The following is a 10,851-nucleotide window of genomic DNA, read 5'->3' as shown; positions in this document are numbered from 1 at the left end:
GCCCGAGGAGCCGACCCCGCCCCGTCACCTTTCGGCCACGCCCTCGGCGCCGTGGTCCCGCCCTCGGCTGTGCGGCCCCGCCCCGTGCCCCCGCTCGCCCAGCTGATTGCCCCGCCCATCTCGCTGAGTGCCCCGCCTCCACCCCGGAGAGCGGCTCCACCCTCCCGCCTAGGTAGCCCGCTCCCAAGGCTGTTCCGCCTTGCTCCCAGGCTGCATGCCCCCGCCCCTCTGCGTAACCTGGCGTCACTCGTCACGTGACGTCCGGCAGTGCTGCGAGGGGTAGGCGGTGGGTGTCGCTCCCGCTGCCACGGTCTGCGCAGGGATGATTTCCGCCGAATGAAGCTCACTGAGGCGTGATGGCGAGGGCCTAGGGGAAGGCGCAGACAGGCCCGGACGCCGCCTGTAGCTGCCCTCGGCCTCCCGGCCTCTGCGCGCTTTCCTGCGCCGTTGCTAGGCAGCCGCCTCTGGGCGCGGGAGGCAGGGCGGGCTAATGCGGAAAGGTACGGGTGCCGGGGAGGGGCTGTGATTGCGGAGGGTCCGGGTGTCTGGCAGAGGGCTATGGAGCAGTACTGCATCCTGGGCCGCATTGGGGAGGGCGCGCACGGCATCGTCTTCAAGGCCAAGCACGTGGAGGTGAGCACCCAGCCCTTCCTCCTTCGGTTCCATTGAGATCTACCTGTTTTCCCGACCCACGCTTGGGCTCCTGCCTCCCCGCAGCTTTTCGTGGCGTGCTCCCCCCTCTTTTGCTCTCTTGAGTGGAGGGCGTACAGGTTGCGGCCAGCTACCAGCGGTGCTTTCTTCCGGAGAGTGCCTCCTAGGAGCGTGGCGTGGATGTCTCTGAGCTGTTTGCTCAGCGCTGCGCCTGCTAGCCCTGATTTCCCTCCAGCACGGGGTGGGGGGCGCGTCCCACCCCCACGAGGGCCTCAGGCCTCAGCGTCGCATCCCCTTTTCCAGCCGGGGATGGGGCTGCAGTGTCTGCGTCCTGTCCCAAACAGACTGGAGAGATCGTTGCCCTCAAGAAGGTGGCCCTGCGGCGGCTGGAGGATGGCATCCCCAGCCAGGCCCTGCGGGAGATCAAGGCCTTGCAGGAGATCGAGGACAGTCAGTATGTGAGTGGGGCTGGTGTTCTGAGGTGCTGGTTCCCGCCCTCCTCCATTCACTCCCACTCTGAGGTCCTGCAGTCACTCTGTTCACTCATTTGCTTCCTCACCCCTCACTCACTCCCTTTCTTCTCCACTTGTTGTTCACCCTTATTCACCCAATTACTTCACTCATTCATTCCCTCTCGTTCACTCACTTATTTCTTCGCGTACTCCTTCGCTCATTCACTAACTTATCCTTTTTTTTCTCAAAACACTTAGTGATTTCTGAAGATAATAATTGCCACCTATTGAGCTCCTGTTATGTTCTGCATGCCAGGTTAACTGCTTTATGTATATTGTCCTTCTGAGTTTTGTCCTCTGCTCCGCAAGGCACATTCAGGCTCTCCCTATCTCAGGCCAGGGGAGGAGGCACAGCCACCAGCTTATGGGTGCTCAACTTGTTCCACTTGTCTGTGGAGGCTTTGGCCCAGGTCTGATCGCAGAATCAGGACGGTTTAACATTGGAGCCTCCCATAGACTCTACCCTCTACTGGCCACTGGCAACACAGAAACCAGCCCCTACCCTGCTCTTGAGAACTGAAGTGTGGTAGGGGAGATGGACAAAGGCTACAGCGCCCATCTGGCGTGGTTTGTGCTGTGACAGGCCTGGGAGGGGCTGTGCGCACACGAGGAGAGACACCTCACACACCCAGTTTCATTCTCTTTGTGGTATTCTTTCTTGTCCATGTCCTGAGTAGAGGATGTGCTTAACTTCCTGGGGAGTGACAAGGGTAGGTCCACCCACCTAAGGGTGGGTGATACTCTGACTTGTTTCTTATTCTCTGGAGATGTCCTTGATATATTGGGTAACACAAGCATGTTATAAAACTGCATGTGTCATCTTGGTTTTGTATGAAAATATTTTGTATATATATATGAATACATGTCTGTGTGTGCCATGTCTCTTGTAAAGTCTGGTGGAATAGACTCCTAAGGTTGACTATAGGTGATAGGGTTTTTCTTTTGCTGTTTTTTTCATTATAATTTTGGGTATTATCTGAATGTATTTGTTTGTCCCAATCTGTAAAATGAGTGTCTACTACCCTCAACATCAGAAAAACAGCAATATGGCCATTCTTGTTTTTGAGGAAAGTAAAAGGGCTTTGCTGACAGCTTGTGTGTGGGAGAGGTGGAGGGCCCATAGGAAGCTGGTGATACGGTCCCATTTCCTGTGCATCAGCAGTCCTGAAGAGTCTATCTTTAAAACACTCCAGATCTTACCCTGGCCCAGGCCATCCTCACCTCTCATCAGAACAACTACAGCAGGCTCCCCTGCCCCCCCGCCCCCCCGCCACTGCCTCCACTCCACAGTCAAAAAATGTACATAAAATCATCCACTCCCTGGCTTGAAAAGCTCCAGAGGCTTCTCTTCACTCTGAAAGAACTGTCACCATCTGCTTCCACCCGACTCCAGCCTCTTTTTTCATTCATTCACAACTTCTTAAGTGTCTCTCCCATGATAAGCACTGTCTAGGCTCCAGGAGTGCAGAACAGAGGAGCCTCCTTCCTGTTCTTGCCTCTGGGCCTTGTGTTTGCTGTCCCCTGGCCCAGAGCTCCTTCCCAGATGCCTTCTCTTCTTTCTTCATCAGAATCTTCATCAAAATACCCTATATGTTTGTTGTTTGGTCATTTGTCAGTCATTTGTCCCCTGAACTCCTTAAAGTCCTTCAGGACCCACCAGCCCTTGCTCCTGTTCACTACTGTGCAGCCTGCCCTTGTGACCTTGTGGGCCCTCAGGAAGTATATATGACATGTCTCCTGCTCTCCCACTGCTGGGAGTTGTGATCACCTGTGTGTGTGTGTTTCCAGGTGATTTTCCAGTTCGTGGGCTGGGTGGGGGACCAGACACTGCCCTAAGTCGCCTTTCTTAGACCTCCTTTTCCCTGAGTGTTTACTGGAGCATTAGAGTAGGGACTTGCCTTCTCCTGGGAGAGGGAAGCAAGAGATCACCAAGCTCCCTGATTCTGAGCTCAGATCTCATGCCACCATCTCTGCCTGCCTGGTCCTCTGTTGGTGCAAGGGCTGAGGGTCCCAGAGAGAGTCTGAGCCATGTGAGGCTGGTGGCTGATGGGATGCCCCGCTTGCAGGTGGTACAGCTGAAGGCCGTGTTCCCGCATGGCGCAGGCTTCGTGCTGGCCTTCGAGTTCATGCTGTCAGATCTGGCTGAGGTGGTGCGCCACGCCCAGAGGCCGCTGGCCCAGGCGCAGGTCAAGAGCTACCTGCAGATGCTGCTCAAGGGGGTCGCCTTCTGCCATGCCAACAACATTGTGCATCGAGTCAGTTCCAGCATGGGCTGGGGTGGGACCTGGGGTGGTGGTGGCTGGGCTGTGGGTAGGCCAGCCCTTGATGAAGGGCATGGTTAGAAAAGGGACAGAGGGGGCAGGGCCTATGGGTATGAGGCCAGGGCTGGGGCCCTGGAGGAGGTCTGGTCTTGCGCCGACCTGGGTGCCCAGCCTGCCAAGCCCTCCTAACCCGAGGTCCTGTGGGGGCTCTGGAGGAACTGATGCCTCTTTTGGTGCTCTCAGGACCTGAAACCAGCCAACCTGCTTATCAGTGCCTCGGGCCAGCTCAAGATAGCGGACTTTGGCCTTGCCCGGGTTTTTTCCCCAGATGGCAGCCGTCTCTACACGCACCAGGTGGCCACCAGGTAGGGAGGACCAGTTCCCAAGCAGGACCTAGCAATAGACAGGCCCCAACCCTCCTGCTAGGAAGAGGTGCTTCTGGACCTTCTGTCCAAACAGTACCCTTGGGGCTGGTGTGGGGGCCAGGATGACCTTCCGAGGCAGCTTCCTGACAGACCGGTGACCTGGCTGTGACCACCTGCCCTCCTCTCACAGGTGGTACCGAGCCCCTGAGCTCCTGTATGGTGCCCGCCAGTATGATCAGGGTGTCGACCTGTGGTGAGACTCCTATGGGCTGGGCAAGGGGAAATGTGGGTTGTTGGGTCACCTTTTCCTCCTGGGCATTGAGGTCTCTAAGCCATTTGGGGGTTTTCCTGCCGTGAGCTCTAGGTTGCCATGGAGGTGTCTCCCCTGGTTAGAGTATCTCTGAGGAGTTTGGGATCAGTGTTCTTCCCCATGACAGTTTTGAGCTGGGAGGGGTCAAGTGGGATCAGAGTGGTTGTCCCAGTAGGAAGCTTCTGGGCTGAGGTCGGGGAGGTGGTCTGAGGCATGGGGCATCTAAGCTGCTATGCACGGGGTGATATCCCAGGTTGCAATATTCCTGAGCTATCTAGAGACCTGGGTCCCTGGATATGAAGGCCCTGAACCTTTATTTGGGGTAGGATGGTTTGTGTATGCCTAAGAGTTTGAGATTTGGGGGCCGTTTTGGAGTCTGCCCCAGAATGGGAGGAGGTGGCAGTCTGTCCCAGAATGTGAGGCTCTGAGAAGTCTTAGAACTGTTGAGGGGTTGATGTGTGTTCCAGAGTTGAGGCCTGAGAGCTGTTTAGAGAGGGGGATATGCTCTGTGTTCTAGGCTTGAAGTCTTTGACTGTTTGGGGATCTGTATCCTTAGCTATGAAGCCTGAAGTCTACTTTGTGGGTATCTTGACCGCAGTGTGAGGTGTGGGTGCTGGTGTGGGGAGATCTGTTTCCATGGTATGAGATCTCTGAGTTGTTTGGGTTCTGTATCTGCAGGGCTGTGGGCTGCATCCTGGGGGAGCTGTTGAACGGGTCCCCCCTTTTCCCAGGGGAGAATGACATTGAACAGCTTTGCTGTGTGCTTCGAATCTTGGGCACCCCCAGTCCTCAAGTCTGGCCGGTTTGCAGGGGCCTACAGTGGGGAGGGGTGGGGGCGGGTGGCTTCTATTACCCCAATAGCTAGTGACTCCCCTGACCCGCACCTTCTCTCTCGTGGTCCCATGCCTCCTTGACTTCCCGGACCTCGGTCCTGGCCCAGCGTGGGATCTCCTCCACCCCTGCCCTGCTGGAGGTGGGAGGGCCAGGGCCCAAGCCCTATCCCTTCTCACCCGTCCCCAGCACACACACATCCAGACCGAGCTGGGCATGGAGTAGGCGCCTGAGATGTGGAGGAAGGACTGAAGGACTGAGTGAGCACGTGATGTCATGAGTGACATGTGAGCAGGGGTGCGTGGATGGGGGAGTGATGAGTGAATGGGAGCAGGTAGGTGACAGGGAGCAAGAACTGACACCTAAGGGGGCTGGCGGTGTGGGTGCCGGCCCTGATGGACCCCCTTCTCCTCCAGGAGATCAAGGACCTGCCTGACTACAACAAGATCTCCTTCAAGGAGCAGGCTCCCGTGCCCCTGGAGGAGGTGCTGCCCGATGCCTCTCCCCAGGCCTTGGACCTGCTGGGGCATTTCCTCCTCTACCCTCCACGCCAGCGCATTGCAGCCTCCCAGGTAGGGTGACACCCATTGCCCTGACCCTCCTCGTCTGTGCCCTTTTGACCCAGCAGGTTGAGATTCTCAGAACATGTGATGGGCTGGGACCAGAACCCCTGGAGCCAGGGGTAGGAGGGTGCAGGGCAGGTGTGCCTCTCCTGAGTGGATCCTAGAGGGGACCCTAGAGGGCAGGTGGCCAGGGGTGGCCCATTAGAAGGGCATGCACACCTCGCAGAAGAGCGAGTCTCGGGTTATTGGTGACTCGCTTCTTCATCCCTTCATTCCTTCAACAAGAATTTACTAGCAGCTGCACATGCTGAGCATTGTCCTGGACCCTGATCCAGAGTGAACAGACATGACTTGTGCCTGTGGGGTCTCCACCCTGTGGTGAGGCAGGGCTGTCAGTCTGTGGGAGCCGAGGGGAGGGTTGTTGGGACTGACTTTGGGGTCATGCAAGGCTTCCTGGAGAAGGGCAAGTTTAAGCATGGGGAGCTGTTTTCCCAAGAGAAATGATGAGCAGAAGCCTGGAGAGGAGGACCCAGGAGGGGTGGGTTGTGGCTGGAAGGCAGGGGAGGAGGGGAGGACCATGGGCTGATGGCTGATGGTGTGAGGGCCTCTGTCGGGTGTACCTGGCCATCTGGCCTCATGGCAGCCTCCCCTCCCTGCCCTCGGCACTAGCAGCGTGTGTTTACACATGGCCCTGGCGAGTTCCCATGTCAGCAGCACCTTCAGAGTGTACTGAGGCCAACTGACCACCTCTCAGCCCCCTGCTGCTGCCCCCAGTCTAAGCACCACCACCCCCCCCATCGCCTCCCAGAATCTGCTTCTCCTGCCCATTTAGTCTCTCCTCCACGTGGCAGAGAGAGGGACCTTGTCCAGGTAGGCTGTCGTATCCTCACCTGCAGGGCCCTCCTGGGGCTCCCTCAGAGGAGAAGCCAGGTCCTAGTGGCCCACAGGCATCACACATTTGGGGCCATCACCTCTGTGACTCTGCCAGCTCCCATTCCCCTTGCTCATTCCCCTCGGGCCCCAGGGCTCCTTCATGTTCTGGGGGTCTGTGCATTTCTGTCCCTAGGCCTCACTCATTCACCTTTCAGGTCTCTGCTTGAACGCCACCTCCCAAGGGCCTCCCCTCACCATTCTTCAGGCCTGCAGCCCCTCCAGTATTCCTCATCCCCCCCTCATACTTTTCTCTTTCCCACAGCACTAATCATTTGATGCACTGTTTGTCTTACTTCTTTATCGTGTTTATTACCCCCACCCCTCACTTTGTGGAAAACTTGAAGGCAGAGCTCTTTGTTCTGTTTACCGCTGCATCTCCTGTGTCTGGAGCAGTGCTCAAACAGTGAGCACTCAGAGGTGTTGGAGTCACCTGAACGATGAGCAGATGAAGGAAAAATACTCTTCAGGGCAATATTCACATCTCCTCCTCGGCGGGAAGTGGCTGAAGCTGGGACGGGGAGGTGACCAGTTTCCTTTTGCTGCCCCTTGCTTGCTACCCTCAGGCCCTCCTGCACCAGTACTTCTTCACAGCTCCCCTGCCTGCCCACCCCTCGGAGCTGCCGATTCCTCAGCGCCCAGGGGGACCTGCCCTCAAGGCCCCCCCAGGACCCCCCCACATCCATGACTTCCACGTGGACCGGCCTCTCGAGGAGTCGCTGTTGAACCCAGAGCTGATTCGGCCCTTCATCCTGGAGGGCTGAGACGTTGGGCCAGGCCCCACCGGCGTGTCCCCCCCTTCCCTCCCCAGGACAAGCCAGGCCTCTTGTTCTTCTGCTCTGGCCTGATTCGACCACAGTGGTCCTGCTCCTGGCCAGGCCATCCAGCCTCAGCAGAGGGGACCCTCGGCCTGTGCTGTCGGCCTCCCATCTGTGTGCTGGTAACAGATCCATCAGAAGGAGGCAGTGAGTTCCGCTGTCATGCCTGCCATGGGGCTGGTTCTCTAGTTGCTGCCTTCCTGGTCAGGGTCAGTCCTGGTAGAGCCATTTGGGGGAGCGCTGAGTTTAGGATGTCCTCATGTCGGAAATCCAAGTGGGAAGGAAAGTTTGGGTTGATTTTGTTCTCAGAGACATTAAACACTAGTTCACTTTTGAGATTTATTATAAACCCCCCCGGTAGTTCTACGTGATGTATGCCCCTCTTCCTTTCCAGTTGAGGGAAGTGGCTGAGGTAGCATCATCCCCTGGCCCTTGCTTTCTCTGTGGTCAATGGGAAAGTGGCCCTATTCATGGCTACTTTACTCTTGGGGGATTGCTAGGTGCTTCATGTGACAGAGCTCCCTTTTGGAGGTGAGTTGGCAGAAATCAGGACCCAGGAATGGCTCAAGTTGGGGACCCAATAAGTGACCCTCCACACCTTAAGCTGGTTTACCAACATCACCCTCAGGATACGGGTGAGCCTGGACCACATGGGCCTCCTCTTTACTCAGAGATACTGGGCAAATAAGAAGACAGACATTCCTGGAACTCATTTGTTAATTCAGTAAATCCCAATACAATCTGAACTGGCTCTTGTTTTTCTTATTAAATAATTTGGTAAGCCAATTCTAAAATATATGTGGAAATGAAAGGGTTAAGAGGAGGCAGAAGCAGAAGAAAAGGCAAAAAAAAAAAAATGATGAAAGGACTTACCCTATCAGATACCAAGACTATTATAGGGCTGTAATAAATAAGCAATGTGGTATTGGTTCACAGATAGATAAAAACAGATAAATCAGAGAAACTTATTCTTAGCAATCTTTTATTCTTAAAATATTCATTTTGTGCTCATGTGGATAGAATTCTGTAAGCACTGCAGTCACAGAGGTGACTAACAGTGCCACAGTCACTGCCCTCCAAGCTCTTAGAGGGCAAAGCACAGTAAACTCCAGTTGTTGCTTTCAGGGAAGAGTCTGAGTGTCTCATATGTCTTTAGAGGTGTTTTAAGGATCTGGCATCTGCCTGTCCAACCACATCTGTAGACTCTAAGCTTCAGTCTAGCTCAGTTTCTGGTGTCTCGTACCTCCGTATGAATGCAAGTCTGTACCCAAACCCTGACCACTGACCCTCAGCCAGTTCCACTCGCAAAGACTAAAGCTTACTCCACCCTGACATTGACCCTCACCTTGACCATAAACCTTACACTTAACCTGACCCTATCACCCTGACCCTGACATAGACACTGACTCTCACCCTCAATTCTTTGCCAGCCCCTTCCCCACCCATGCCTGGCTTTGATCTTGGCATTGACTCTGACCGTCACCCAAACTCTGACCCCGTTTGACTTAGAACTAAACCTTGTCCATGAACTTGGCTCTCATCTTCACCTTAACCCTGAGTCTCTAATTGACATTCCTCTTACCTTGATGCTCATTATGATCCTGATCGTTAACATGTCCCTCACACTTGCCCTGAACTTGACTTATCTTTGACAATGACAGCTTCTCTCACACTGATTGTGAATACTGTGATAAATGAGATACTCACCACCTTCAATCTGATTCTGACCTTCAACTTCACTCTGCCCCTAGACTGAATCCTCACCTTGACAAGGACCATCATACTGACCCACCCTGCCCTTGAACTTGCGCCTTGATGCTGAACTACACTGTACACTCAACCTGAAACTAGTCTGCACCCCAAGCCTGACCATGATCCTGATCCTGACACTCATCTTGACCTAGACCTCCATTTCACCCTGACCTGGGTCCTCATCCTAATGCTGAGCCTCACACAGAACATGGACTCACACTTGGCTGTCACCGTTGACACCCTAATCCCATCATGACCTTGAACCTGATCTAGACCCTGACCCTGAAATTGAACTTCACACTGACACTGACTTTCATTATTATGAAGACTCATCCTCAGCCTGATCGTCACCTTCATCTTGACCCATCCTCACTTTGAAACTTAACCTTGAACTTGATTTTGACTATAAACCAAACTCTGACCCTCTGTGGTAAGCAGAATAATGTGCCCCTCCCGCAAAGATGCCCATGTCCTAACCTGTGAATACATTGCCTTACACACAAAAGGGACTTTGCAAATGTGATTTAAGGGTACAGACTTTGAGATGGAAAGAGTATCCTGGATTATGCAGATTGGGCCAATGTAATGGGGTTGGGGGGAGGGAGAGTTGGAGGAGGAGGACTTAATTCCTTCCAGCAGCAATAGAAAAGGAACCCACCTTGACTTTTAATTGACCTTGACCTTCACAATGAACATCATGCTCACCCTGACCCTGACATTACCTCACATTGATCTTGACCCTGAACCTGACACTGACTCTAATCCTGAACATCAACCTCACCCTCACCTTGACCCTGAATCCTACACGGAACTGGACATCCACTGTCAACTTGAATCCAACTTTCAATCTTACTTTCACCCTGACAATAACCATCATCCTAATCCTGACATTCATCCTCTCACTGATCCTCTCTAATGGAGCCTCAACCTGATCCTAACCTTGGCTCTCACACTGATCTTGAACTGAACCCTGGATCTAAAATTTCCCTTATAGTGACCTTGTCCTTGAACCTGATTCTGGCACCATGACCCTGACCATTCTCTTATCTTGATCCTTAACCTGACGTAGAATTTTACCTTGAATTGGACACTCACCCTCACTCTGATTCTGATCTTAATCACTCTGTCCCTGATCTTACCCTCATCCTGACTGTGACCCTGGCTGCTGTGACATTGAGCTTGATCGTGACCTTCACCCTTACACTAACTCTGATCTGATCTTGGTCAGGGCCACGACCAAAACCAGGGTCGGGGCTAAGGCTAGGTAGGGTGAGAGGCTGGGCAGGAGCCATGATGAGGGAGGTACCAGGTTAGGGCCAGGGCTTGGGCAAGGGCCAGTGCCAGTGTAAGACGGAGGCTGAGGGTCATTCTGAATGTGATTGTGAAGGCCAGGGTCGGGGCTAGGGCAAAGCTCAGGATGAAGGTGTGTACTAGGGTGAGTCAGGGTCAGGTGAGGGTAGGAACAGGAGTATGGTAGATGTCAGATGCTAATGAAGTCAAGGGTGATGATTAGCGCGAGGTTGAGGAAGAGGGTCAAGGTCTGGATAAGGGCCGGCACCAGGGCAAGGGCTCGGGAGGTGCTGGGTTCAGGGGCACCACAAGGTCCCGCGTGAGGGTCAGGGCGAAGGTCAGAACGAGGATGAATGTCAGTATAAGGGGGTGGGCAAGGGTCTCAGCGAATGTCAGGACAAGGGCAGAAGCCAGTCTGAGGCCAAGTAGAAGTGGGGCTGGTGAGCAGATTAGTAGAAGTGGGTGTTCCGAAAGGAAGCGCGGAGGCTGCGCGAGGATTAAGCGAGCGGGCGGGGCTCGGCCTGCGGGGGCGGAAGCGCAGCAAAGGCGTAGCCCGACCCAGGCAGCC

The 10,851-nt window shown here is 54.5% G+C and overlaps 1 protein-coding gene across 3 annotated transcripts; it reads left to right on the top strand.

Annotated features, from left to right (window-relative positions):
- The first annotated feature begins 314 nt into the window (after positions 1-314).
- Positions 315-7,968, top strand: CDK20 (cyclin dependent kinase 20). 3 transcript variants are annotated; one of them, XM_082656781.1, is made up of 8 exons: positions 315-633; positions 996-1,109; positions 3,230-3,418; positions 3,668-3,789; positions 3,980-4,042; positions 4,778-4,901; positions 5,347-5,502; positions 6,990-7,968. In XM_082656781.1, exons 1-8 carry the CDS (start codon positions 559-561, stop codon positions 7,185-7,187), a joined length of 1,041 nt encoding a protein of 346 aa, XP_082512907.1. In that variant the 5' UTR covers positions 315-558; the 3' UTR covers positions 7,188-7,968. The 3 variants fall into 3 exon arrangements, with proteins under 3 accessions (XP_082512907.1, XP_082512908.1, XP_082512909.1); XM_082656782.1 differs by lacking the exon at positions 4,778-4,901; XM_082656783.1 differs by lacking the exons at positions 3,980-4,042; positions 4,778-4,901.
- Positions 7,969-10,851: the final 2,883 nt, after the last annotated feature.

Source organism: Grampus griseus, assembly GCF_964374135.1.
Source record: "Grampus griseus genome assembly, chromosome: 6".
NCBI lineage: Eukaryota > Metazoa > Chordata > Mammalia > Artiodactyla > Delphinidae > Grampus > Grampus griseus.
This window is presented reverse-complemented; position numbering and strand designations above follow the sequence as displayed.

What these genes read in the sequence shown, in the direction of transcription:
- CDK20 (XM_082656781.1), top strand. Translation starts at nt 559, where the DNA reads ATGGAGCAGTACTGCATCCTGGGCCGCATTGGGGAGGGCGCGCACGGC. An exon ending in AGATCGAGGACAGTCAGTAT is followed by an intron (nt 1,110 to 3,229) that starts GTGAGTGGGGCT and finishes CCCCGCTTGCAG; the next exon opens with GTGGTACAGCTGAAGGCCGT. An exon ending in CCAGTCCTCAAGTCTGGCCG is followed by an intron (nt 4,902 to 5,346) that starts GTTTGCAGGGGC and finishes CTTCTCCTCCAG; the next exon opens with GAGATCAAGGACCTGCCTGA.